Genomic DNA, 27,148 nt, shown 5'->3' with positions numbered 1-27,148 from the left:
GATGGGTTAATATGACGGATCCTCCTCCATCCAACCCAGACAAGCCAAATGACCCAGAGATGCTGGCTAGCAGATTCGGCAATATGTTCAGTTCAGTTAGAGCAAGGTAGCCCCAGTCTTCTCCAAGAACTTGGACTCTGGGACTCTAGGACTGTCGCTCTACCTCTTCACTCTTCACACGTTTCATTTCCCCGTTCACCCATGCGAACCCTCCTCAAATTCTGATATGCCTTCAATTCCCGGTTTCTGAATGGGTGGTGACCTGACCGGCTAGGCTGACCGGGCGCCGTCATAGCCTGCGGAGGTCAGGAGCATCCTCTTTCGGAACAGCAGACTGGCAGACTCAGGCCCGGCGTGGTTCTACTTCCTCCCTGGGCGGTTGCTGACGAGGTAGCTTCTTGATTGCTTATAACCCATTGTTCCCCTTGCTCGCAGGCGGCGGCGCATTTGACCCGTTGGGGGATCTACGTTATTCTACTGGGTTTAGCGGAAATGCCTTAGTCCCATCGCTCTCGGATGCTTGTCGTGGGCCCTTTGGAAAGGAATTGCTGCTGCTGTGGGCCGAACGACCCGATACGAAGAGAAAGAATGATGGTACATCGGGACAGGGAAGGGGGGTTCTCAGCCATGGGCCGAGGAGCGCGATATATGATGAGGCAAGCGCCCAACAATTAAGACAAGGGTCGACCGGCCTGGGGGGAGTCTGACGAAACTTAATTGAACAAGTGCAACTGAGACGGAGGGAGAGAGAGAGAGAGGGAGGGATGCTAAGAGCAGAGGAAGAATCAAAAGGCCGGATAGACTTTGCTCGGCTCCGTACACCGCAGAAGATGGAAGGTGGAGGGAGTGTGGATGGACAAGAAAAATAAAATAAAAATAAAAATAAGAGGGTATGTACATACGTATGTATGTATGTTTTATGTTTTATCTGTGGCAGGAATGTTGTCACGTAGGGCAGCGCATGCGCGTTGAATCTGAAATCCTGAGCGCCAAGTCTATTCCGCGTTCGGGCTGGAGCGTGTAAGGAAAGACCACCGCATCTGTTGGATCGTCTATGACTGCAAGAGCCACATGCTTGATATATCTAGGCACAACATGGTCTATACCCACGAGAACTGGACAAGGGCTTGAAGATGGAGGTTATTCGGAATGACCCATGAAGAGCGATACCGCAGTGTGTTTAGGATGTTACAGGGAACTTCTCGAAACAAGCACCAGCCAGATAAGTAGGTACAGCACTTGTTAGTATTATTAGAGCAGCCGAATAACCTCCCCCTCCCCCTTTGACTTCGGTCTTTCTGCTCTTCAGCTCTTAGCTTGATATAGAGCTAGGCTTTTCTCTTGAAGATGAAGTATCAGGATTCAGGGTGCATGCTTGGATAATCTGCCCGTTGGGTTCCCAGTTTTCTTTCTCATTTATCGAATTTTAGGGTCTGTCCACCATCATTCCCGATTTTACCGGGGCACGGGAGGTCTACGGTCAGAAAGGGGAGGGGCATTTTGTGCAAGAGTGGCTCCGTACGACCAAAGAAAGAACTGGAGGCATGGAGACGTCCGGGACACTGCTAAGCCATTTTAGACTAGGTAGACAACCGAAAACTCGGATCAGAACAATACAGCGAAAAGGGAGAGGGCTGTCGGTACCGTGGCTCCTCTTGACCTGCAGTACTAATTGACTAGTGGTGATTAGTAGCGGAACACTGTATATGTAGTAGATCATTTGAGCGTGTCGGTCTGACTGATTGACTGACTGACTAAATGTCTGTCTGTGCCGATGATAGACTACTACTGTACTGTACAGCATGAGGTGAACTTCATGCGAACTACCGTAAACTGACCCCTCTGTCATCAAGTTTCTCTCGTTATTGTACAGTACGGCATGCAAGATGACGGCCTCCTCCCGGGAAACCCACTAGGACTTGGCTTCTTCCCACGCGAATGAATATGGTTGGATGGTCGCGTGTGGTCGGAGTTGACTTTGACGAGAAGAAGTGATGTGATAATAACACTAAGCAGAAATCCTTCGGCGACGGCGGGAATACTGCAGTGAGTACTAGGTACTACATAGTAGTTACTGACAGTCATACTGACTACTGAGTAATATAGCCAAAGCCGCCAGAACCCTTAGCGCGCGATTCCCTACCTGTCTCTACTGGGGACCTCCCCTCCCTCCCCCTCTCCCCGCGACGGCGGATCGTCTGGGTGGCATGGACGCGGCGGTTTTTTCTTGGCCTTCATTCAAGATTGTGAACAATAGATACAGATGGCGTTTTGTTCCAGTGCCTAGGGTGAAGTGCACACGCCCTCAGCTTCGCTCGATGCAAACTCTCTGTGCTAGGTGTAATAAGTTGTGTTCACTTACATCATCCCGATGGGCTGTCGGCTGCCATCGATCTGGCTGGTAGGCATCCAAGTGACCCAGACAACTTACGTACCTTGGAAACTCCTGAGTTCATGAACATCCATTCAGTCAGCTCATTTACGCCTGATGATTTGCTGCCGCACTCCTTGCACTGGCTTTTGTTGCCACCTTCCAATCACCTGCTCGGCCGGGCACAGTCTCATTCATCGTGACGACTGAAAGTGGTTGATATTTGCTACTGGACAATCATCTTGCAATGCATACAGTGCGCTATCAGGTAAATTGGATTCACTGGAGCAGCGGTAAAATGCAGGAATTTGCGCCCTGTCGAAAAGAATAAAAAATGGTAGAAAAGAAAAAGCAGGGTCAGTCGCATCAGGCGGACAAGTGTGCCAGTTCTAGCTCATGTGTCAAACCGTGTATGCGATGTATTGTGGGAATCGCAAACGCGGCATGCTGACGGAACTGGATCGTCCCATAGGGTAACTATGGGGACGGACAGGCTGTAGCACTAGAAACTGTGCTATAGAAACTGACATTTAGTATTAGCGCCTACAGAGGACGGGTATGGAACTGCGCAATCAACGGCTAAAATCTCCCACAGGGTCTCCCTGCCAGACTAGCATCAATCACAGTGTATACTCTGGCTGTATCGGCTCACAACTTACAACTCAGGTAACTTCTTTCTGAGAAAACCGAACCTAAATCATGCCTCGGGAATTGTTTGGTACGGTGTACTGTACGGGGAATATGTTCGATCAGGTTCGTTCAAGCGGGAGTGGCCACAACAGAGTGGAGTCTTTTAATCGCTCTTTTGATTTTAATTTTTCTCTTCTTGTTTTCACTCCTACGTAGACCTCCAGGCTATTTTGCTGCGATTCTGTTTTGGGTCTGGCGTCCCCGGGTCCATCTCTATGACCTGAGGCAGTGTATGTGGCCGTTTTCGGGCAGGCTCTCTGCGGACTGGCCGCCACAAATATATATCTCTCATCGCAGGCCTGAGCTAAAACAGGAGGGAAAGTTGGAATAAGACATCGGGAACGGGCCAGCAAACTGAGTCCTTTACTCACAACACTAAGGGCGAAGGGGGATCGGGGGAGAGTGGTGTCAGTCCCAATCGGTAAGCCACCTATTCCGCAATTGAGATTCCGAAGGTGAAACGGTTTGCTGTTGCTGTTGCTGTTGCTGTTGGTTCTTTGAACTGTGCACTGAGTCGGAGCCTGCCGGGTGCCTCTCAGTCTAGACCAACTCAGGCAAGTGTGGGTGGGTTAGTTCCAAGTAGAGCCCGGCGGGCGGAATCACCAGGCTGATGAGTGTCAGGTGATCGCAGGTAACCAAAACAGCTTCCATCTCATGTATAGTTCAAGGTTGATCAAGAGAAGGTCAAAGTGAAGGCGGTAAGAGACAATTAATTCTCTGTATGTATGCATACGTACTCATTTATGAGGCGAGAAGATGATTGTCTGGCTCAAATGACCAAGCTGGCCTGGTCGCCCTTGCTCATCTTTCCGTGACGAATTTTAGATGGTTCCTCCATGCGGTGTCTGTGCTCGACTATCAATACGGAGCGCATCACCTTGTACTGGACGACCATGGGGCTAAGAGCCAAAGAGTTTCTAGTGATTGTTATCTAGTAGTTACTAGGTAGCCTCACCTTGTAAGATTCGGTGAAAATACAGACACAGAGGCAGCCAGACAGCCAGACAATGCAAATGCATGCCGCTGTCGACTGGACTAGCAGTGCTAGCAAGCACTTGACTGGGCGGATCAGCAGGGCTCCGATTAGCGGGTAAAGACGATCCAGGAACGTTTCCGCGGCGGTCGGGTCTGGCTTGTGCAGGGATGGCTTAGTCGGTTGGCAGTTGGTGGTTGGTGGTTTGTGGTAACAATACATACTGTCATTTGTTATAGTATAAAGTTCAAGTGGTACTCATACATAGTATTTTTTGCAACCTGCGACCGCCGACCGCCTGGTCAGGTTCCAAGATGATTCCAGCCTGAGGCAGCAGCACATTTGGCCCATCCCGCCGCGGGCTCAGCTTCCATTCAAGTCTTTCCGTCGGGGATGCAGTTTCCGATCTGAGCGCGTTGCAACCCACGCGCGTTCTGGGTTATTTATTTGGTTACGCTCCCGGGCACTGTGATTTATCTTGAATCCTTCATCAACACCATCGCCTGATATTATGAACTCATTTTGAGCTGATTTGTCACCACCAAGACTTCTGTTGGTTCTTGGGCAATCTGGCAGATAGAAGATTGGTTGATCATTGGCACTTGAACCACTCATACACCTATTTCCCCATCTCCACCCGCGTTAATGAATCCGTGAAACATTCTAATCATTCTATATAACTAATTCGTCACCCATGGGATCTCATACTATAACACTCACTCATCTCAAACGATCTTCATCTCATTTCAAGGCATGTCTGCGCCATCTGGACAGTCTCTCCAAACCTACGGCTTCCAGACTTCCGTCGACATCGCACGTCAGAACACCTACGACATAGCTCCTGTGGCTGGCCAAAAACGACCTGGAGAGCATTCCACAGGTAACAACAACCCGCCTTCAAGTGTAAAGCAGCCTGCCAATCTCATTGGATTAGCCGGTCGACCGGTAGATTTCATAAGGCCTTCGCTGGAACTGCCTAGAGGTCGTCTAGTCGCCAGTGATATTCACTCGGTGGCAGCCAATGTCCCTGATAGATATCCGCCGCTTCATTCTTTGCAAAATGCCGAAGAAGATCCTACCAATCATCACCTGTTGTCTCTAAGCAATCCTGTATACGGACTGCCGTCTGTTTTAGTCGCTAATTGGGCGGCTATCGGACTTAAGAGCATATACCAATGGCAAGCAGCGTGCTTGCTGACTCCAGGACTGCTTGATGGCAGCCGACACCTGGTGTATACTGCCCCTACCGGTGGAGGAAAGTCGCTTGTCGCTGACGTTCTCATGATAAAGCGCATCATCGATAACCCGGGTCGCAAGGCAATTCTGGTTCTTCCATATGTAGCGCTGGTGCAAGAGAAATTGAAGTGGCTAAGACGTATCGTACAAGATGTTGAGAAAAACATCGGCGACACCGACGATAAGGTGGACAGCACGAGACCATATCACCAGCGCTGGCGCAAGTTACAAAAGTCGATTCGTGTCACTGGCTACTTCGGGGGGAGCAGAACTGCTGCGTCTTGGGCTGACACGGACATTGCCGTCTGTACCATTGAGAAGGTGTGGCCAACTCCCTCGACTCGTCCAGAAGAACCCTCCCCTTAATTTCGGGATGCTAACCCGGCCATGTCTCAAGGCGAACTCCCTGATCAACACTGCCATAGAAGAATGTAGTATTGGGGAGCTGGGCGTAGTTGTTCTAGATGAGCTACATATGCTTGACGATGAGCACCGTGGATACCTTTTGGAGTTGATGGTTACAAAGCTGCTGCTCCTGCGACAGAACATCCAAATCATTGGGATGAGTGCTACACTATCGGTGAGCTACTCAGGACCATTCAGACATGAGCAGCGTCACCCTGACACAGGCCTAGAATACCGAGATGTTGGCGGAGTGGATGAATGCAGTTTACTATGTTTCAACCTACCGCCCGGTTCCGATTGACGAATACCTTGTTTACGAGAATGCGATATATCCCGCCGCAACCTCGAGGCAATTGTTTCAGACAATATCTCGACTGAAGTCGGTTCCAACGCAATCGCTTGTTGAGACCATGCCTCCTCATCGCATCGTTGCCCCCTCAACTTTTAGAGAACTTGCGAATGCCATGACAAACGCGACAGTCGCCTTGGCCATTGACACGGCAGCAGCTGGGTATGGTGCTTTGGTATTTTGTGGTAGCCGACATACTTGCCAGATCCAAGCGGCGATCATCAGCGAAGCAATGCCAGCCCCCGACGAGAACACGGATGATTTGAACAAACGACTGGACCTTGTAGCCGAACTCCGGAGCCTTCCCAGCGGCTTAGACCCTGCTCTTGAAAATACCCTCGTTAGAGGCGTCGGCTTTCACCGTAAGTATACCTCATATTGGGGCTCAGAACCAAGGCTGAACTATCGGGTAGATGCAGGCATGACGACTGAGGAACGCGAACTGATCGCACAGGCTTATGATCAGGGTGTTCTCAGAGTGCTTATAGCGACTTGTAGCTTGGCAGCTGGCGTCAATCTACCCGCCAGACGGGTTTTAATCAATGGGGCACGCATGGGCCGAGAACTCGTTGGGCCCGCCATGCTGTGAGTACTTTCTCCCAACGATTGATAGCACGGGCTGACCAAGAAAGACGACAAATGTGCGGAAGAGCCGGTCGCAAGGGAAAGGACGAAGCGGGTGAGACGTATCTCATATGTGGCAATAGTGACCTACAAGCTGTCTGTGACCTTCTCGAAGCCGACATGCCGGCCATTGAAAGCTGCCTAGCTCCAGAGAAGAGAGGCCTTAAACGGTATGCCCGTGGATTCAGCTCCCTTCAAGGCTTACTGCTGACGACGTACAAGGGCCCTCTTGGAAGCCCTCGCTACCGGACTCGTATCGGGGTATGACGCAATCAAAGAATATGTCAGGTGCACCTTGCTTTACCGAACAGTGGACAGAAAGCTAGCCTATAGTATCATGCAATCTGCACTCCAAGAGTTGGTCAAGGAAGAACTTGCGCATGTTGATGATGATGAATCATCATATTCAGCAACACAGCTTGGACAGGCTGTGGTCGCCTCCGCATTTGCACCCGAAGATGGCTTATTTGTCCATGAAGAGTTGAAACGAGCTCTGCAAGCTTTCGTCATGGATGGCGATATGCATATATTCTATATGTTTACGCCCCTCCAATTAGCTGCTGGGACTCACATCGATTGGCGCATCTTTCGAGATCAGCTTGATAATCTGGATGAGAGCGGGCTGCGTGCCCTGCAATTTGTTGGCGTTCAACCTGGATATGTGAATTACATGTATGGTGGATTCCCGATTTTCACGGTATTCGGACATCATGGCGCTGACAGCTATACAGGGCCCAGAGCGGCGGGTCACTAAAAGAGAATTCACCAGAGCAGATCAAGCAAGCTAGAATCTATCAGCGGGCATACACTGCGTTTCAGCTTCGTGATCTGAGCAATGAGGTTCCGTTGTCGGTCATCGCATCTCGGTACCAGATACCACGGGGTTCTGTGCAGAGCCTAGCACAGCAATGCCACGGGTTTGCTGCAGGCATTGTCAAGTTTTGTCAACGCATGGGTTGGGGGATGTTGGCTGCAGTTTTGGATCATATGCAGGATCGCTTGGAGGCCGGGGCCCGGGCTGACCTACTCGAAATGGCACAGGTTACATATGTGAAAGGTTGGACTGCCAGACTACTCCGAGAAAATGGCTATCGGAATTTGAGAGCCCTGGCAGAAGCGGACGCAAAGGATCTGGTCCCTATTTTGATGATGGTTTGCCAAATCCCTTCCCCCCTAACCGTATGATGCTCACAATGAATTAGGTAAACCCGCGCAAAGCGCAGAAAAGCCAGCTTCACCCCGCAGAAGCCGAGCGCTATGCGAAGAAGCTTTTGGCCAATGCAGAAATCATCATTGGGTCGGCCAATAAGGTCTGGGGTACGTCAAGTCAACTCCTTGGATCACGATCATATGGCGCTAATTTTAGCTCCAACCACACTAGAACGCGAGATGCAGGTGGAGATAGATGGATGAATAATCACTGAACTAGATTGTATATACTTGGACATAACTGACAAGAGTCATTCGCAATCGACTATCAGCCAATGCCGGCAGCTTCGGACACTGGGCACGGTCGACCCGCTAAAATTGCTTCTATCGAACCATCCAGAATGACTGCATTGCTGATAGACACCGAGCTCACTTCAGAAAAAAGAAGTGAATTACATAGGAAATGCGATTCTGAGCAACACCCCGACCAGCGATGCTGGTCAATACAGAGAACTTCATTTTCACACCCCGTTGAGCAGACTTTGTGCGGCAATCGGCTGGCCCTGGTCGACAAAGTCTAGAAGAATAACGTTTGGTAGCTGGCTATAAATGGAAAGGCATAAATCGGCTTGAGCTCCAATACTGCCCTCGCCTGAGACTGCATTGGTCTCGGCTGCATGCTCCCGGTCTGGGATCAAGATGCCCAGGATATCGACATCCAAAAAGTGGTTAACGATGTACATACGACCGGTCGCTGAAGCGCCCGACGGCCGATCAATGCTACAGTTTGGAAACGAGGCATCGGTCACATCGTATGGCGTTTCGAAAAAGTAAGCGAATTCATCGAGGATGTAAGGGACCGCTGTGGCATCGGCGCCATAGTCTGAACGAGCTTGTAAGTCATCGTTGCGATCACCGAGGATGATCACGTACCCAGAAAAGTTATCAATCGCGTGCCATTGCCGATCAGCTCTCGCAGAGTTGGCCAGGCGTTGATGGCCAGCGTGCTTGGCGACGACTTAGGCACAAATGCATAGTCGGCGATGGCCGCGCTCTTGAATGCCTCGGCGAAATGAGTCACTGGTAGACTATCGCCGTTTGTCAGGAGCAAGGTCACGACTTCATGTGGATTGTCGTCCAGCCAGGTCTTAACGGTGGCCAAATACGACTCCAAGCTTCCGGCGTATTCAAGGAGACACGATGTATGGCAGAGCAGGATCGTTTCATTGTCAATCGACTGGTGCGTCTGGCCTTGCAGAAAACGAATCCCAAGGTCCAGTTGCTCAGTGACGTCGATGTTTTGGTTCTGCTGAAGCAGGGGCCCTACAAAGGGACTGTCATGGGCGCCAACCTGCGTTATATTCGAGTAGATCCGGTCGCAGTAGGCCGACTGACCATTGCAGGTTGACTGGGCCAGGACGGGAAGCACGAGAGATGTAGTCGCAGCTAAGCCGAGGACAACAAGCGAGAAGAACATTTTCGATCCAGGAGGAGCTACTTCTATCAAGAACAGTAGACCTGAGAAAGTAATTGGAATCTCGGGCTATTATATATTCTCTCCGAGTTACACGTTACTGTGGTGAATGACCAAATCATGGGATGCGGTAGTTGGAGGGTGAGGGCAACCCCGACGCTTGTGACGCTGGACCGTGAACTAGCCAGACAGAATAGATTAGACCCTTCAGCAAGAATGTGATTGTGATGAGGAGTACAGGAAGGAGGGCGCGGAATGGGTGGATAAATAGACAATCCCCCATTTAGAGAGGGGAAACTGGAGCTAGTAGTATAGAGTCGGCGGTGCACGTGCGAGTTCTCGCAAAGATGAACCATTTATTCATTCATTTATTTACCCTCATGATTCCGTCAAGCCAGCTGGGATCATGCCAGACGAGAGGAAGTCCTTCTTGACGTACGGGTGGCCCAGTCAAAGAATGTTTTTGTTGATGGTAACTGGCAACAACATTGCCTGCCTGGATCATCGATGTTGAAAGAGGCTGGAGCCCATGCTGTTATATGCCTATCAAAACAAATGGGATGAGTCGTTGCAGTTTGAACTGGACGAATTGATTCCCGTCTTGCCCTCTCTTGTTAAGGTTAAGGTTGATGTATGTTAACGTCAATGGTTTCTGATCTTCCAGAACATCTCTCTCTGCCTGAGGCAATAAAGATATCCCTCCGGGTTGGGACTAGTCCGCAGCGGCCGTCCGTCGGAGTCTCTGCTTCAGGCTGTTTCGCTTCTTGATCTTGACCTCAACAGCAAGCATTCGATGTGATCTCCCCGTTCCCCGTTGGATTCTCACTTTCTTCATGACTATCTATCTAGTGATTATCCTCAACTAAGATAACGGATACAGTACATACATACTCCCCACTGCCAGAAAACTAGCGCCCCCCCCAGCGCCCGCTCTAGTTTAGCCTTGGTGAACCACTGACTGCCTGCCACTGCCTGCCACTGCCTGCCTGCGGCACTAACCTACTACTGCTAACTTACCGTACTTCCCTTCCTTCCATCTTCCCACCTTGTCTACCTTGACCGTACTCTCTTACCACACCTCCGCCTTCTCTGGTCCCTGTCATACCTTCGCTGCCGCCATCTCATCACGGACACTCCCCCCCAACTAATACCTGGGCCTTGCACAAAAACAAGCTGGGAGAGATGGTCATTCGATCCTGCTGCCGATGAGCTCCATGATCGAGACCAGTAATGACTGGGCACGAGAGGATGAGCTCGACTTGGGACCAGACGACGATGCACTCTCCCCGCCGACCCGCAACGGCATCCCCGACCATGTTCACCCCCAGCCAGGGTCGGCGTCGGACTCAATGGCTTACGTCGAGGAAGATCTGCCCGATCTAACCAGCGAGGACCATGCCCCCGCCGTCAAACCACCTCCTGCTGTTGACCCCGATGCGACCGACTTTCCCTCTTCACCGCGTTCCGGGCACCCCGGCGCTCCCGGTAGTGTTGACGAGACTCTCTCAATCCCCGACGACACTCCTTCCCTGCATGTGCGTCGCCGCTGCCGTTTCGCGGCCGTGGTTCTCCGCTGATTGATTGCCATAGGACTCCATCCTATCGTCGCGAAGCAGCAGCGCGTTGGCCTTCCGTGGCTCCCCTCGACTCAGTCCCAGTCCCTCCCACCGCCCGTTCGACCTTCGGTTTCAATCCAGATTATCTTCTACCTCGATTGGGAACTTCCGATCGGCCTCGCCTTTCCTAGCGCAATTACACTCGCGCAAATCCTCCATCACGAGCCACCTCTCTCCCGGAACCGTTGATTCGGGGCCCGACACCCCCCAGGGACCCTGGGATGTCGTGCGATGGACTAAACTCAGAAAGATCAACGGCCAGGCGTTCTCGGAAGCTGGGAAGCGGAATTTCGGGCATCCGACTTGTATGGTGGTCTCAACGTCAATCGTGGTTGGAACCTCCAAGGGTATAATCCTCGTCTTTGACTACCAGCAGAACCTCAAGACCATTGTCGGCCTGGGGACGAAAGGTAAGCTTCAACATAGCCTTGCTTGGCGCTGATCACGTACTAAGCGTGGGTGTCTAGCGATCGAATGCGGCGCAATCGCATCCTTGGCGCTGTCCGCGGACCACACCACGGTTGCCGGAGGTCATCAGTCGGGTGACATCTTCACCTGGGAAATTTCGCGGTCTGCACGGCCCTTCCTTCACATACCCCCGATACCGGCCAATCTGATTGAGAACCGACCCTCAGATGGTCATATCGCGGGATCACCTGTCATCCATGTGGGTTTTCTGGGGACTCGACGTACCGCACTAGTCTCTGCAGATAAACGAGGAATGGCCTTTTCGCATCTGGCTACGCGTGGTATGGGTGCAGTCGGACGGACGGTGAAAACGAGTAGGATTCTGGGCCGCTACCCTCAGATTTATGCGGAAGGATTTCGGCCGCGAAAGCCCAGCTCAGTCCTGGCTTTTTCACCTCTTCCCCTGGGCAACGTTGAGCAACCGACGGACTCGCTGGGACTGGTTGCTATGCTTACCCCTTATCTCCTGGTGATAGTGTCAACGACGCCCGTTGCGCAAACCCAACACAAGGCGCCTCGTCCCAAGGAGGTTGCCGCTCATGGCGCGATGACTGGAGCCCTAGCCTGGTTTCCGGCAATTCGCCTGAAGGGGAAGGAGACCGAAACTTCGCGGACAAAGCTGGTCTATTGTTGGTCTAATGTACTGACAGTGCTGGATGTTTCCGAGGTGGAAGCGGATGAATCTCCAAACAGGGACCGACCTCCGGCTCTGGAGTTCAGACCACGAAGCAGATGGAAGGCCGATGAGGCTATTGTAGCTGTCCAATGGTTGAGTCGCTCCGTGATGGCCGTGCTCACCATTACCCAACAGCTGCTCATCCTTGAGGATCACACGATGCGTGTCACAGAAGCAGTTGATCTGCTCAATCGACACATCTACCATGTGGACTTATTCTCTGCCCAGCTCCATAGTCTGGTTGAACAGTTCAATGAAGATGACACAACGATGCATGGTGTAGTAGCGGATGCGTTCTTCATGAGCTTTCGCTCTTACAAAGGTCGATTGTTCCTTCTTGGCTATAATGAACTTCTAATTGGGGGTCTTTCCAACTGGGCTGATAGGCTACTTGCCCTCATGGAGGCGGGTGATTTTGTCGGGGCAATTCAGGTGGCGACATCCTACTATCAAGGTAGCGCTGAGAAGCTTACAATTGGTCTCCCTGAAGAGGACGCATTGAGGCAACCCCTAGTACGAGAAAAGCTCCTGGAAATGATTTCAGCGTCGCTCAAGTACGCATTTGGCCGCAACGCGGAGGCGAACAATGAAAGGCTCGATACCATACAGCTCCAGAAGCTGGCCGAGGTGTCAATCTCCGCCTGTGTTTGCATGTCCGAACTAGATTATCTGTGGGATGAAGTGTTCACCTGGTTTGAAGACAGTGATTCCCAAGGCATCTTTCTCGATGCACTTGAATCATACATTGTTGAGGGAACTGTTCGCTCACTCCCTCCCACTGCTGTCAAGGCTTTAATCAACCATTACGCGACGAACCACACCGCCAGCAGATTGGAAGAGATTATCTGCCTGCTAGATACAGCCACTATGGACATTGACCAAACCACCACGCTCTGCAAGCATTATAATCTTTACGACGCCTTCATCTATGTCTGGAATCGCTGCCTTGGGGACTACGTGGGCCCTTTACAGGAGCTCCTTGGGCTCATCCCAACCCAGGAGGCTCTGGCTAATGGAGACTCTACCAACGGGATTACACAATATACGAACGCAATGAAAGTGTTTCCCTACCTTTCCTTTGTTCTCACAGGCCGGATATATCCCACTGGCGATGATATGGACGAGACGGAGGCCAACCGAGCCAAGGCGACCCTATACGACCATCTGTTCTCCGGTAACCCGCCAGTCACAGGGCTACGGGAAGCCTTTGAGACGTTCCCAGACTTGCGGACCATGCTCAGGTTCGATACAGCTAGCTTCATGAGCATGCTAAACGAAGCTTTCGAAGATAGTTTTTTGAATGACCAGGAGCCGGATGAAGCCCCATCACACGGGGTGTCTGTCAACCGGCAGTATCTGATCAGTGTATTACTACAGATAATGACCTCGAACTCCTTTGATGCTTTTGATACCATTCGGTTAGACATGTTTGTTGCTCGCAATCTTCCGAAATATCCTCAATACATTCTCCTCTCGGGCAGCACGCTTCAACAAGTTCTGGAGCGGCTTTGCCGCTACCCAGACCCCGCGATGGCGGATGACTGTGAGCTAAGCGCTGAGTATCTGTTATCCATCTATCACCCTCCGGATGTACAGGGGATGATACCGCTGTTCAAGGAGGCTCGATTCCTCCGGATTTTGAAATCAACCTATCGCGTGGAGAAACAATACCCTGAACTCATTCTGACCTACCTCGAAGATCTCAATGAGCAAGAAGCCGTCTTTACCTGCCTACAAGATTGTCTTCGCCCTGGCTCCGGTCTAGGCAAGAAGCAAAAGCGGGATCTTCTTGATGTGGTCAAAGATCATGCCGGTCAGCTTGCAGCGATCAATGTCGAACGAGCAGCGCAGACCATGCATACCTTTGCCCCAGAGACACATGAAACCTTCTTAAATGCCCTACAGCAAGATCCCTATCGGCAATACCAATACCTGGCCGTTGTGGTGGGGATGGCTCTGCAGTCCGTGACGGAGGGCAGACCCTCCAAGTCCATCGAGAACTGGATGATCGAGCGTTACGTGCAACTTCTCTGCAAGTATAATTCCTCTCAAGTCGCCAACTTTGTGGATGAATTACGCATCGGTGATGTACGCCTAGAGGAGCTGCTGCCTTCATTAGAGGAGAGTGGCGTAGTGGACGCCGCGGTGATCTTGTTGGCTCGCCAAGGCCAGGTTCGAGCGGCTATGGACCGCCTCATCGCGCATTTGGGGACACTTGAGTCCGGGCTGGGGGGCATCCTCCAGAGCATCAACGACGATCCGGACTCTGCAAGTACTACCGATGCCATTAATCACCTTGTAGAATCATTAGAGAAATATACGCGAGTCGGTACTTGGCTCTGTCGGGGCCAAACGACCACAGCCAAGAATTCTCGAGCGATTGAGAAGAATGGCTTCAGCAAAGGAGCAGTCGACCAAGCCCTTTCTTTCGATGAATCCTTGTGGCTCGATTTGATAGAAGCCGTGGTGCGCATCGCCAGTGGTGTTTTTGGCTTGATGCCCAAAAAGCGCTCCGAAACTGGCGATGCTTCAATGACGGCAAGCTCAACTCCGCTGATGCCGGCTGTTCGCTCGCTGGTCCAACAGGTTTTCACCACCCTGCTTGCCAGCACGGTGCGGAGTGGAGGATCATCAACCAGTGAGCGCAGTGATGTCGCTTTCCTCCGAATCCTGCGTGCCTTCCTCACGCGGGCTGCAAGCTGGTCGCCTTCCCTGCTCGAGCTGCGCGCAGTACTGGCCTCAATCTTCTCCGCCTACACTTACGAAAAATCACTGCTGGATCTTGCCAACGGCATGCTGGATCGGGATTTATTCGTGCACGTGGATGAGGTAACACGACTGCGCCAGCGGGGATGGCGACCACGAGGCCAGGTATGTGAGATCTGCCGCCAACGCATCTGGGGACCCGGAGTCGGACCCCAGTACTGGCAGGCCTGGGAGCAGAAACAGGCTCAGGCGCAGCAAACCCGTCTTGCAAAACGGCTCCACGAGCAAAATGATCCTGCGACCGCGCGGGGAAAAGGTAAAGCGGCCGACGTGGGTCAGCCGCGACACCTGCTGGAAGGCCATGCGGACGCGGACGCGAATGCGACTGCGGAGGACGCTGAGCAGCCCGCTGGGCCAGTCTTGGTTTTCGCTTGTCGACACCTGTATCATCGTCGTTGTATCCTGGAAGTCGATCATTCTGATGCCGCTCAGACTCAGAATCAGAATCATCCCCGTCAAAGTTTCCGTGGCGGATCGGACTTGGAGGCGTTGTCTTGCCCGGTGTGCCCTGTACATACATAGTGAATGAGCGATTTCAACATGATAATGACTTATTGACCTTACTTGATTTTTGTTTTCTTTCTACTACTATTCCGTCTCTATTGCCGATCACTGCCTGATTCTCTTTGTTGCGTCTTGGTGATGAATGATGAATGACCGAGCCTGAAAACGCCCGATGCGGAGGACATCGGGCAAAAGACGCCTCATGATTCAAGGTGAGTCTACTTCTTCTTTGACTTTTCTGCTCTTTTCCTTTCATTCCTGCCGTTCCTCTGGAGACAAGCGGGGAAGAGCTGATCGAGAAGGACTTGGCTACTGGCCAAGATTTGCGCGTGTGCTTTGCTGTGCTTTGCGGCAGGCCGAAAATCGCCGCCGATTCGCTCTGTGCATTGACATGCCTGCATTCCTCACCCGCCGCTATTTGACGCCCACCTCATGCACCCTTGGCCATTGGGCTCAAGTCTTCCCCCTAACCCGAGGTAGCTACATCGAATGCCCTGACGAAACCGAGTCTAATCCTGGTTCTGTCTCATCACTGGTCAACAGAGATCAATTTTCCCTCAATCATACACCTTCCCCTATCAATCCGTGACATACCCACGCGCACATGGGCCTGCCATCTGCTGCAGACTGCCACTCACGCCATGCGACAGGTCTCAAGGTCTGGTCTGCTGCGTGAATCATGGTTGACGCCACCATTTACTAGTGTATGAGCTTGTCCTTTCAAGTTGCCTGTTTACGCAGGAAAACAAAAAGAAAAGGGAGCCCTGACCTATATATATCGCTGCTTCCATTCCGTCGCGGGCAACATGTTTACAAGAACATCACAATTCTGCGACACTCCTTAGGTCTACACCTCATTGTCTCTACAGCTGGGCTGTTAGTCTTCATTCATTCTGCTTTTTAGGTAGTCCTACTACCTGTCCACTCCCTAGCGACTCATCAACAACACTCTCTTGCCCTACATTGCGCTCTACCTCATTCTACAAGCGCCATGCGGACTTATACTTTCCTCCTGACAGCTTTCGGCCTTACGGCGCAGCTCAGTACTGCAACCTATACCTTGCTGGATGACTATACCAGCTCGTCATTCTTTGACCGCTTTACGTTCTTCACTGACACAGATCCTACCCATGGCTTCGTCAGCTATGTCGACCAATCTACCGCCCAGAGTGATGGCTTGATTTCAACCAACGCAGACGGATCAGTCTATATGGGTGTGGACTATACCAACGTGGCAAGCAGCGGCCGGGATAGCGTGCGCATCACCAGCAACAGCGAGTATACCCACGGGCTGTTTATCTTGGATCTGGCGCACATGCCGGGTGGAATCTGCGGCACCTGGCCAGCCTTGTGAGTTGTTTCTAGCGGTATAGTTTCAGTCGTTATGCAAACCTAACGAAGAGGGAAACAGCTGGCTTCTCGGCTCTAACTGGCCGAACAACGGCGAGATCGACATCATCGAAGGCGTCAATCAGCAGACCAACGACTTGATGACCCTCCATACCAGCGACGGCTGCAGCATCGACAACTCCGGCTTCACCGGCACTCTGACAACCAGCAACTGCTATGTTGATGCGCCGGACCAATCCAGCAATGCGGGCTGTAGCATCACCTCCCCCAACTCCCAGTCCTACGGAACCTCCTTCAACTCGCTCGGTGGCGGTGTCTATGCCACGGAGTGGACCAGCTCCGCCATTAACATCTGGTTCTTCCCCCGCGGCAGCATCCCTGCCGATATCACTGCTGGTATCCCCACCCCCGCCACCTGGGGAACCCCGGCTGCCAGCTTCGCGGGCTCCTGCGATATCGACTCGCATTTTGATGCCATGCAGATTGTATGTCCCCTAAACATCTGGCCCCCGCTTCAACTCTCTCTCCGAAAGTCCCAAGACTGTTGCTAATTCCTGACACACAGGTCTTCGATACAACCTTCTGTGGCGACTGGGCCGGCAATGTCTGGAGCTCGGGCTCGTGCGCCTCCTACGCCAGCTCCTGCACCGATTACGTGGCGAACAACCCGTCCGCCTTCGAGGACGCCTACTGGACCATCAACTCGTTGAAGGTCTACCAGGATGCCAGCATCAATGGGGTCCTGAATGCAACGGCGTCGGGGCGGTGGCCGGGCCTGTCGCAGCACACGCGCGGGCCGGCGTTTACGAGACGCGGACGCAGAGAATCCGGAGGATATGAGTATGCCTTCCGCGGGTGATCGACCTGATGGGTCAGGATCTGTCTGCTGGGTACTTTCGCTTGGATATGGTTTGTTGTGTGTGTTGGTCTCCACCGAGAACGGAAGACATTCGTTTCACTTGACTTTATTTCGGCACCCCACATTCATTTTGTCGGGACGTGAGGGGCTCAGGGTAAACCAACTCAACCACGCAGTTTTCACGCTCGCTATCATCGGGAAGCCCGGGGGAGTGCGGCTGCTGTTTCGAGGGTACAGGTACAGGTGTGGGTTCCATTCGTTTTGACCACTATGGTAAACGGGATATGCCAGGCCGATTTCCATGGTAGGGGGGAGTCACACTCTTTTTTCACTGATGGGGATACCAAGACGCTCGTTCTTTTTCTTTTTGGCTGGACCAAATGCAGACTTTCAGGGAATGTGGTTTGAAGAGAGGTTAGAGATTGGGGATGTGTTTTCGTTTCTTGTATATGTGCGGATTCGGCAATGTACACCCTTACTCTGGTTTACTAGGTAGATACAATCATTTTCCTCAACAGGAAGCAACGCGATTCCGCACTGGGATGTATTTCAATCTTAGGGTGTAGGTTTAAAGAGCTTCTCTATGTCAGCAACGATACCAAACCAAATCAAACTGGTCAAACATGAAACCCATGTCTTAAACAGCACAGCCGCCAAGTAAAAAACCACACCACACCAGAGAGACGAAATTACAGCTATCCACAGCCCCAACCCGAAAAAAGAATACGGTGATGTAATATAATATGAGATGTATAAAATAAGGCTGAAGGCTTTTTATCTTCCCCCCCTGAATGCTTTTTTCATTATTTACACTAGGCTAGGTGCTTTGCATAACGCGGATGCTGCTTCAGTGCTTCTTCTTGCGACCCTCTGTCCCCTTCTTGATAATCTTCTGGCGCTTGGAGTCGATCTCCTGGTCGTAGATCTCGCGGGCGGATTCGCCCTTCTTGCGCTTGGTCTGCTTGGCGGACTTGACGCTGACGGTGGAGGCGCCGCCGGAGCGGATCTGCTTCTCGGCCTCGTCCCAGGCGGTGCTACCGTTGTTGATCTCGTATCTGGAGGCTGTGATATCAGTTATTGTTTATTTGTGTTTTTTCTTTTTTTCTTTTTTTTCTTTGGGTTGAAGAAGGTTGAGAGAGAGAGAGAGAGAGAGAGAGAGAGAGAGAGAGAGAGAGAGAGAGAGTGTGTGTGTGTGTGTGAGGGGGCGGCGGGGCAACTAACTTGTCCAGAGGAAGGGCATCGATCAGAGCTCGCTGCTTCTCGCGCAGCTCCTCGTCGATCTGCTGGCCGCCCTCGCGGAGCTCGTCGTCGAGGGTCGTCTCCAGGGGCTTGAAGCGGTCGTCCAGGACCTCGTCGTGGGCCTCGGTGACCTCCTGCGCGGCGAGGGCGGCCTGCTGCTGGGCGGGCATGGTCTCGGCGACGGCGCCCTCGAGGACGGCGCGGAAGTGCGTGGACATCTTGCGGATGATCTTGAGGAACATGGCCAGCAGCTGCGAGGACGGCAGGCTGATCTCCTTCTCCAGGGCCTCGAGGTTCTTGCGCTGCAGGCCGATGGCCAGGAGGATCGACTGCTGGACGCCCGAGAGGCTGACCTTGCCGCCGAGGCGGCCGGAGAAGTAGTACTCGGCGATCGTGGGCACCATGTCCAGGATGACGTGGTAGTCGAGGAGGTTGTTGGCGTAGCTGTCGAGGCGCTTGAGGTCGAAGGGGGAGAAGGCGCGGTCCAGGTCGGCCTTGGTCAGGGCCACGGGCGCGAAGGAGGTGTCGAGCTTGGCGCCCGCGTTGGCGGACTCGCAGATGCTGAGCGACAGCACCGAGGGGAATTCGCGGAACTGGTACGACAGCAACGAGTTGAACCGCTTGTGGAAGTCCCGCGAGAACGCGCCCAGCCAGCTGGCGTCGTTGGGGCCGGTGGCCAGCGTGCGCAGCATCACGCACGAGTGCTCGCCGGTGAGGTCGTTCGGGGTTTGCCGGAGGTAGACCGGGGAGAAGGAGGACCGCTTCCAGAACTTGTGCAGCGAGGGGGTCAGGCCGAAGCTGACACCGAGGTAGTCCAGCGCGTCCGGCCGGCGCTCGGACAGCTTGCCGAACAGCGGTGGCATCTTGTGAATGTCCCGGACCTGGATGTTGTCGTCCAGGAGGCTGGCGTTGGCCAGTTCCTCGTCCGTCACGCGGACCATCTCCTCCGGTGCGTCAACGGCGTCCTCCGACAGGCTGGTGAACTTGCCCTCGTAGAAATCGGTCAGCAGCTCCAACGCGCGGGAGCCGTAACCCATGTTGAGGTATTCGGGGTTTGTGGCGATGCGGACCACTCGGGCACCGGAGAGACCGGCGAAGTCTTCATCCTGGTATTGTTGACTGACCAGCCAGGGAATCAGGTCTCCTCCGGCGCGCTGGCCGCGGCTCAAGCTGTTGAGCACGCTCTGTCTGCTGATGCGACCTTCCAGCGCAACCTGGATTACAACAAGGGGCTCGGGAAGCTTCGTGGCCTCCTCATCGATGGGCGGGACAAGGACAAACAACTGGTGTGCGGGAGCGTCACTCATGAGCTGGAGATCATTAGGGGTATTCTTGTAGTGGCTGGCCACGTAGAGGGCCATCATTTGCTGCAGGAACTTCTCAGAAACAGGGTGGAAGGAGAACAGGGTATCACGGTTGACTTGGAGCAGTTGGCACTGCGACGGGTGGGGGCAGCCCTGGGTGTTCATCCGGGATTTGGGCAAGGTTGCGTCGAGACACAGGACCTTGTTAAGCCACTTCTCCACCGAGTCGCCAGGAGCATAACGGATGGGTTCCGACAGGGTGATCTCCCGGAGCGAACGACCACCCAAGCCCTTGTCGGCGTTCTTGGCCGCTTTGCCGGTCGCCCGATCAGCGACATCAATCTCCTCCTCGCCACTAGCCTTCAGCCCTCCTCTTGACTGCTCACGAAGCTGCTGAATCAGCTTCAGGGAAAGGGACCGACCCGTTCCTTCGTAGCCGTTGATTGTGGAAGCCATGAAAACCAGATACGGGCCCATCAGCTTGCGGACCAAAGGCAGGGGAATGGCGGCAGCTTCATCAATCACCAGCAGTTCGGCTTGGCCCAAAACATGAGCATCCTGGGGCTGGATGTACTGGATAGTCTGGCGATGCTGACGGTGGATGTTGACGCGGACAATAGCCTTGTTGAAATCGGGGTTCGTCGACTGCAGGATGGTGTAATCGACATGGTCCATGTAGCCGAGCGCATCGAATCCCTTGAACACGAACTCGAATAGAGTCTTCAAGTTCTCGGGGCTGGGCGATGTGATGAAGATGTTACTGTATCCGTGGGCTACGGCGGCAGCGATGGCGACACCGAGCGCTGCAGACTTGCCGCGACCTCTGCCGGCAGTCAAAGTCACAGTGCTGCGGAGGGTCTTCTCGGCGATCGCATCCACGAAGGTAAGCAGCGCCTTGGCCTGATCCACGGTGCGAGCCAACTTGACCAGAGGCCCGACCAACTGAGACTCTTCCAAGCTTTCCTTGATCTCCTTCAACTCCTTCTTGGTGCCCGTGCTGTTCTCGTCGATCGACTCCGGGGGTGGCAGGGGCTTGACATTCTTGCCTCCAGAGATGGGCAGAACGTTCATTTCGTCGTCCAGGACGAGGCAGGAATCGCAGCTGCCCAGGGAAAGGATGAAACGCTCGTTGAAACGAGCCACCACGTCGTCATGCGCCTCGGTCCTGTACCGTGAGTGGATGTCCATCGACAAGGTGTAGAGTTGCTTCAAGCTGCTCATTCCCTTCAGCAACAGCAGAACGATACCACCTCCCTCCACAGTCTCGACCGTCCGGGCGAGCAAGTTGGGCGTCATGGCTTCGAAGTCTTGGAGAATACACATGCCGTAGGTGTTACCGAGAATCTTCTCTGTTTCCTTGTAGTAGACATAGCGGATCTGGTTCAGGGTGATGAACAGCTCGAAGGGGTCCTCCTGATTGGGCTCTCTGATACCACGCTTCACTTCCTTCTTAATCTTCGCCTCGCGCTTCTTGCGGTGACTGGTGAAGCCCAAGAGATCCTTCTTGTAAGCCCACAGAACGGATTTGTTCTGCTTGACATCGACGCTGGACATAATGTAGTGCAGGTTGACGATAACATCCTTGGCGCGGTCGCCGACCACCACGAAAAAACTTCTCTTCTTCTCTTGCACGCCGTTCCGGATGAGCGCCGGAATGCGCGAGTCGATAGCCTTGCGAGGCATGATGGTGAGGCGGTCTCTCTTCGAAGACCGTTTTTACCCTTATCGCGGTGGGTTCAATTGAGTTCCGAGTCGAAATGCTTCCACCCGGCCGAGGAAAATTAGTGAGACAGCGGCGGAAACCACAGACAGTGCCGGAAGCTGTGTGTCTGTGAGAACCGGACGGAAACAGCGCGCAACTGTTGACTGGGCAAAACACAGACCAGGTCCTCGATAAGGGAGAGGAGACAGATGGCCAAGTGCTGGGGGAGATTTGAGATCACACTCTCTCTTGCTGCGGTTCTTGCGCAAAGAAAAAAAAAAGTTATCGGCGACCGGGGACCGGGGCCGCAACTGCCCGTGGCTACCGCCTACTGTAAGTGATACCGCCCTGCTGGCACGTGCCTTGCACGGTGCCTGAGTATGACTAGTCCCAAAGTGGTATGGGTTGGCTTTAGGCCAGGCTCTGCGGGAACGGTTTTTCACGTGATCCTTGGCAAGGCTGCTTACTGCCCCTCAACCAGGAGACTCATAATACCTCTACCCATCCATGATGGCACTGTTCATTGCTCGTTGTTGAAGGCCCAATTGGGATTTTACGCACCGGGAGTCTACATGTGGATGCCATCACTATCGATTCTGTGACAGTCCAGGAAGATATCATCCAGCGATTCAGCCCCAGTGATGGTGGAGCTGCAGGGGAAATTGGCCCGTTGCTATTTTAGGGCCCGTGCTTCCCAATCCAGATCAGCCTTCGATCCCGGTGTTGGATGGGTTTGATAGTAGAGAATTTCAATCATATTGATGGCAGTGAGTCGATCGATGAAGCCGAAGACGATCCATTATGATCATGGATCACAGGAGCAGATTCCCAGTTGGGGATAGTGGGGCAGCAGGACTGGCATTGCCAGACGCGTGGACTTGTCTTGGGATTACGCCGATCAGTAGGAGGAGTGAATGGGCTGGACCCTGGCGCTACGGAGTAGAATGAACGAAATCATGATAGGGGAGGAGTAGGGGAGAAAAGACTGACATGGTTACATACTAGTCCCGGTGCTGACGTGCGTGAGAGAGCGGGAAAAGATTGATGATGGCCAGATTGCAACCCTCGGATCCATGGGCCAGAACAACTTTCATTTCTCTTGCGCTTCGTTCTAACGCTTCTTTTGCTTGCTTGCTTGCTTGCTTGCTTGACGCAAACCCCCCATCTTCGAGACCACGCTTGGCATCTTGCTTTTCCCCTTGCTCTTAGTCTTATCTTCTTGATTCCTCCTTCTCTGCCTCGTCTTCATTTCTCCTCTTCCTCTTCCTCCTCTTCCTCCTTCAAGGTTCTATTCTTCCACCCCCTCTTTCCCCTCCTTCTCCTTCTCCTCCCCCTTTTGTGTGCTTCTCCTATCCCCCCAGGATCCCCAGATCGGAAGGAGAAATACGCATCATAGAAAAGAAAGAGAAAGAAAAAACACCTACTCAGCGAAAGTCTTGACGTCTCCACTTGCTACCCGTGCGGGATTGCCCCAGCCATTCTCCTCTTTTCTTGTTCTTCTCCGTCTCCGAAACACCCAAGCCCGAAAGCTCTTGGCCACACTGGGTCTCGTCTCCTCCGTCACTTTTCCCTCCACGCGTTCTCTTTTTTCCAAGTTCCTCTCCCCTCTCCTGCTCTCCTGTCGACCTAACCTGTCGTCGCGTGGTTCCAATCCAAATAATGATTCCTATGTGCTGCATGAAATAAACGACTGGTCCATGTAAGAATGGCTATGCGACTTGCAGACTCATGATTGTCTGATTCGGAATGGTACACTTCTCCGCTGAGACGGGGCTCAAGGCCTCTGTGGGGTGAGTACAGTACTTCACGCCTTCCCCCCCCCCCCCGATTTTCCTCCTCCCTCCTGGGTTTTGTGCGTACTAATTTAATGTACAATAGAATCTTTCTGCTCAGCTGCACATTTCTTGCAACTTCTTACAACACTACTTTCGCTTTCGGTCCGTCATGTCCATTAAATAGAGAAATGCCTATACTTGGATCTCTCGGGGCGCATAGTAGCCACGGCCCGGCTCGCTAACACTTTCCTCAGATCATCCCCTCAACACCGCGGTGATAACATGTCTCGTCGCTGCTTTCTCCCTTCTGATACTAAGTCGCTTCATCAATCGAATCCCAAGCCCGTCGTCCTCTGTGCACAAGTACAGCGTCATCCCTCTGACAGAGCGCGAACAAGCGATCGACGAACCTTCGTCGCCGATTAGCCTAGAGAGCAGCAGTAGCAGTATCACTCCTTCGAAAACGCGCAACCCGGCCCGATGGTTCAAACTCGGCCTAGTTTCCGCGCTTGGCTGCGCCCGCGTTGGCCTGTATCGACAGATAACTGCAAACATTGAATGCGCGCCGGATGGCTACGCGGTACGTGCGCCCGCACACAGAGCAGAGTCAGACGCCAGGACTAACAGCAATGTCTTGTTTTTAGTATGCGATCCCCTTCTTCATTGCTATTTATGACTACTGGCGCAACCAACGGGGCCGATCAGCTACGAAATGGACCGCTCCTGACGGCCCACAAAATGCGCAACTTCGCACCATAGCGACTATTGCCAGTCGCATTCACTACTTCGTCTTTCGCAGTCAACTACGGTATGTTGCGTCAGCGGCTAGTTTGTTGGCAAGCGGATATCTGGCCGTGGCATTCGATAAAGGGCGCGAATCGACGTACATCTGCGCCACTGTTTCAGGCCAGTATCCGCGCCTACACACTTTGCGAGTTTTGAGCGCCATCTTAGATTCTATGATTCTGATTGGTGCTGCGGAGCTGTCTAATGAAGGAGCGCGACCTCGCGACGGCAGGAGGAAACAGACTTTGGTGTCCTGGGGGTTCAGTTTACTCGTGAGTCACACATATTACCGTCTGTGGATATAGGAGTCTGACCATAGCGAACTTCAAGGGTGTGGCTGTTTTCTGGGGTGCTATTATAGCCTATCTTACTATCAGGTCCCATGGCAGCGAGGATTTTGTCAACCCTCACTTCCTGCGAAGTGCTTTAGGCCAGGGTGCGCTGGTGGCTTGTGTCATAGTCTCAGCATCTCAGCTAGTGAGTTTGTCGCATCGGGCCGCGCAGTACGGACTTGCTAACTTGGTCAGATCCCTCACTATGGTGTCGTCGGGCTCTCAGTCCTGGCCGGCTTTGTCTCCTTGTATTACACCTGGACTGCAACATTTTTCGACGGACATCAGCCATTCCCACTCGTCACTGCACCTCGCGCTTTCGCCGCTATACTCTTGAACTACCTCGGGGGCTTGTCGTTTCTATACGCGCGAACGGTCTCGGAAGAGGAACCGCAGTTTCTTTATAGGTTTAATATCACCTTGCGCGTTGCCTTGACCGTAATGGCAGGGATTGGCTTTATTTTTGTGACTCAGCAAGGCAGTGTCGCCCATCTGCATCCGATTGATTTGCTCATCTATGAGGGCAGGCAGCACCATGACAAATGGCTTCATAGGGCCAATAGCAGTCAAACCTTGACCGACGCTGTCGCGCAGTACCGTCTGCAATATAACCAACATCCGCCACCGTAGGTTCAATTTTCTAGTCCTTGATGCATGCCTCAACTGACGTTGAACTAGGAACTTCGACAAATGGTACGAATTCGCCATGAACAAATCCTCCCTGGTTATCGATGATTTCGATGAGATCCACAACAACTTGCTTCCGTTCCGTTCCGTACCCCCGGCAGCAATCCGAGAGATGACGCAGAAACTAGCCACAAACCCATACAATGAAATTGGCGCTATCAGCATCCGCAATGGCACGGCCAGAGTTCAGGAGGGCATCAAGCCTACCCATGCTTGGATGGTCATTAGTGCCGCCAAGATGATCGCGAAATTCGCCGAACACCTGCCAGACATGGATCTGGCCTTCAACCTGAACGATGAGCCCCGGGTGGCTGTACCTTGGGAGAAAATGAGCGCTCTCAAAGACCAAGCCCTTTCATACCCCGTGCTACAAGACGAACGCATATTGAATGAATGGTCAACCGGCCGTAGCGACCAATGGCTGCCGATTGAGCCGGCTGATCAAACGCACGACACTATGTTCGTTGACAATTCGTTCAAGAATATCTTCGACCGCTACGTGAGCGCGACTTGTCCGCCATCTTCCAAGGCACGCTCTCAACGCATATGGGACCGCCGTCATCTCTGCATTAGCTGTGTTCGACCACACTCCCTGGGCGAGTTTCCATCCGACTGGGCCCTGGCGACTGATATCTGCCACCAGCCGGACTTGGCGCACCTTCACGGCTTCTTCATGTCACCAGCCTCTTTCAAGGTCTCACAAGAACTTCTTCCAGTCTTCAGCCAGAGCGCGATTGCTGGGTTTGGCGACATCATATTCCCAAGTCCGTGGAATTACGTCGACAAGATTGAATATAAACCGTCGACGGACTATCCGGACGCCAATTATACTGACAAGTCAAACACCTTGTTCTGGATTGGCAGTACCTCCGAAGGTATCAGCCACTCAGGCGAATGGAAAGGCATGCCGCGGCAACGCCTCACCCACCTGATCAATAACAACACGCACAATCATGTCTCCGTCTTCCTGCCCACAGCGGGCAACACCACCGACTCGTACCGCTACCAGATCCTCCCTGGCACCTCTCCGTCTTCCTCCCTCCACCTCGACACAGCTGTCCAAATTCTCGACCCGATTGTCCGCTGCAGGCACCAAGACTGCGAGGATCAGACTGCCGAATTCGGTTTGGCGGGCCGAGTGGACTTTCAAGCTCACTGGCAGAACCGGTATCTCTTCGACGCCGACGGCGCCGGCTTCAGCGGCCGTTTCCTTCCTTTCATGCAGAGCCACAGCCTCCCCTTCAAGACGGGGCTGTTCCGCCAATGGTTCGAAACGCGCATCACCCCTTGGCTACACTTCGTGCCTGTAGATGTCCGCCTTCACGGCCTGTGGAGTACTCTGGCATATTTCTCGGGCGTCGAATCTAGCGACCACTCTTCCACTCCTGAGAAGAGGGCCCTCCTCAAGCCCCACGATATCGAAGGTCAATGGATCGCAGAGGAAGGCCGCAAGTGGGCGGCGCAAGTGCTGCGGAAGGAGGATATGGAAGTCTACTTCTTTAGGCTTCTGTTAGAATGGGGGCGGCTGACGGACGATCGACGAGAGGAGTTGGGCTACAAGCTATAATTATAGGTATGGCCTCCCGTGAGTGAGGGTCATAGGCTATCTCTCATCTACCCTATTTTGATGATAATGATGCAGTCTGGTGGGAGGAGGAGGCGACGGACATGTGTAATGACTATACTATCTATTGTAACTTTGTGTGTTGATTGCTGTTTGATTTACCTCTTCGACTGGAATATATTCTAATTCTTACTTCTTGTGAAGACTTCTTATTGAGGTGTGAGATCTTTTGACGCTGATGGGGTGATA

The 27,148-nt window shown here is 52.9% G+C and overlaps 6 protein-coding genes across 6 annotated transcripts; 4 read left to right on the top strand and 2 right to left on the bottom strand.

Annotated features, from left to right (window-relative positions):
* The first annotated feature begins 4,322 nt into the window (after positions 1-4,322).
* Positions 4,323-8,322, top strand: BO86DRAFT_368140 (DEAD/DEAH box helicase). Its single transcript, XM_025670191.1, has 9 exons — positions 4,323-5,591; positions 5,668-5,850; positions 5,906-6,386; positions 6,438-6,609; positions 6,657-6,818; positions 6,871-7,320; positions 7,380-7,800; positions 7,851-7,965; positions 8,030-8,322. Exons 1-9 carry the CDS (start codon positions 4,788-4,790, stop codon positions 8,059-8,061), a joined length of 2,820 nt encoding a protein of 939 aa, XP_025524606.1. The 5' UTR covers positions 4,323-4,787; the 3' UTR covers positions 8,062-8,322.
* On the bottom strand, positions 8,023-9,431 carry BO86DRAFT_175906 (uncharacterized protein). Its single transcript, XM_025666546.1, has 3 exons — positions 9,386-9,431; positions 8,731-9,315; positions 8,023-8,680 (listed from the first exon to the last, which is right to left on the bottom strand). The coding sequence occupies exons 2-3, from the start codon at positions 9,272-9,274 to the stop codon at positions 8,319-8,321; spliced, it is 906 nt and encodes a 301-aa protein (XP_025524605.1). The 5' UTR covers positions 9,275-9,315; positions 9,386-9,431; the 3' UTR covers positions 8,023-8,318.
* Positions 9,432-10,071: 640 nt separating this feature from the next.
* BO86DRAFT_344727 (CORVET complex membrane-binding subunit VPS8) lies at positions 10,072-15,329 on the top strand. Its single transcript, XM_025669183.1, has 3 exons — positions 10,072-10,806; positions 10,862-11,297; positions 11,355-15,329. Exons 1-3 carry the CDS (start codon positions 10,477-10,479, stop codon positions 15,317-15,319), a joined length of 4,731 nt encoding a protein of 1,576 aa, XP_025524604.1. The 5' UTR covers positions 10,072-10,476; the 3' UTR covers positions 15,320-15,329.
* An 807-nt stretch (positions 15,330-16,136) lies between these two features.
* On the top strand, positions 16,137-17,938 carry BO86DRAFT_412145 (glycoside hydrolase family 16 protein). The gene is made up of 3 exons (XM_025674633.1): positions 16,137-16,651; positions 16,713-17,136; positions 17,217-17,938. Exons 1-3 carry the CDS (start codon positions 16,293-16,295, stop codon positions 17,508-17,510), a joined length of 1,077 nt encoding a protein of 358 aa, XP_025524603.1. The 5' UTR covers positions 16,137-16,292; the 3' UTR covers positions 17,511-17,938.
* Positions 17,939-18,257: 319 nt separating this feature from the next.
* On the bottom strand, positions 18,258-21,998 carry BO86DRAFT_458307 (ribosome biosynthesis protein KRE33). Its single transcript, XM_025677287.1, has 2 exons — positions 18,732-21,998; positions 18,258-18,565 (listed from the first exon to the last, which is right to left on the bottom strand). Exons 1-2 carry the CDS (start codon positions 21,734-21,736, stop codon positions 18,358-18,360), a joined length of 3,213 nt encoding a protein of 1,070 aa, XP_025524602.1. The 5' UTR covers positions 21,737-21,998; the 3' UTR covers positions 18,258-18,357.
* Positions 21,999-23,501: 1,503 nt separating this feature from the next.
* BO86DRAFT_402527 (putative capsular associated protein) lies at positions 23,502-26,902 on the top strand (the record flags this gene model as incomplete). Its single annotated transcript, XM_025673871.1, has 7 exons — positions 23,502-23,545; positions 23,634-23,692; positions 23,785-24,110; positions 24,175-24,588; positions 24,647-24,793; positions 24,844-25,274; positions 25,327-26,902. 7 exons carry the CDS (start codon positions 23,502-23,504, stop codon positions 26,900-26,902), a joined length of 2,997 nt encoding a protein of 998 aa, XP_025524601.1.
* Between the last annotated feature and the right edge of the window lie 246 nt (positions 26,903-27,148).

This window comes from Aspergillus japonicus, assembly GCF_003184785.1.
Source record: "Aspergillus japonicus CBS 114.51 unplaced genomic scaffold BO86scaffold_54, whole genome shotgun sequence".
NCBI classification, from domain to species: domain Eukaryota; kingdom Fungi; phylum Ascomycota; class Eurotiomycetes; order Eurotiales; family Aspergillaceae; genus Aspergillus; species Aspergillus japonicus.
This window is presented reverse-complemented; position numbering and strand designations above follow the sequence as displayed.

Coding starts and splice junctions, on each gene's coding strand:
- BO86DRAFT_344727 (XM_025669183.1), top strand. CDS start 10,477: ATGAGCTCCATGATCGAGACCAGTAATGACTGGGCACGAGAGGATGAG. Junction 10,807..10,861: donor ACGACACTCCTTCCCTGCAT/GTGCGTCGCCGC, acceptor TGATTGCCATAG/GACTCCATCCTATCGTCGCG. Junction 11,298..11,354: donor TGTCGGCCTGGGGACGAAAG/GTAAGCTTCAAC, acceptor GTGGGTGTCTAG/CGATCGAATGCGGCGCAATC.
- BO86DRAFT_368140 (XM_025670191.1), top strand. CDS start 4,788: ATGTCTGCGCCATCTGGACAGTCTCTCCAAACCTACGGCTTCCAGACT. Junction 6,387..6,437: donor TAGAGGCGTCGGCTTTCACC/GTAAGTATACCT, acceptor ACTATCGGGTAG/ATGCAGGCATGACGACTGAG. Junction 7,966..8,029: donor GTCGGCCAATAAGGTCTGGG/GTACGTCAAGTC, acceptor CAACCACACTAG/AACGCGAGATGCAGGTGGAG.
- BO86DRAFT_412145 (XM_025674633.1), top strand. CDS start 16,293: ATGCGGACTTATACTTTCCTCCTGACAGCTTTCGGCCTTACGGCGCAG. Junction 16,652..16,712: donor TGCGGCACCTGGCCAGCCTT/GTGAGTTGTTTC, acceptor AGAGGGAAACAG/CTGGCTTCTCGGCTCTAACT. Junction 17,137..17,216: donor ATTTTGATGCCATGCAGATT/GTATGTCCCCTA, acceptor CCTGACACACAG/GTCTTCGATACAACCTTCTG.
- BO86DRAFT_175906 (XM_025666546.1), bottom strand. CDS start 9,274: ATGTTCTTCTCGCTTGTTGTCCTCGGCTTAGCTGCGACTACATCTCTC. Junction 8,681..8,730: donor GCGATTGATAACTTTTCTGG/GTACGTGATCAT, acceptor AAGCTCGTTCAG/ACTATGGCGCCGATGCCACA.
- BO86DRAFT_458307 (XM_025677287.1), bottom strand. CDS start 21,736: ATGCCTCGCAAGGCTATCGACTCGCGCATTCCGGCGCTCATCCGGAAC. Junction 18,566..18,731: donor GATGCCCTTCCTCTGGACAA/GTTAGTTGCCCC, acceptor CACAGCCTCCAG/ATACGAGATCAACAACGGTA.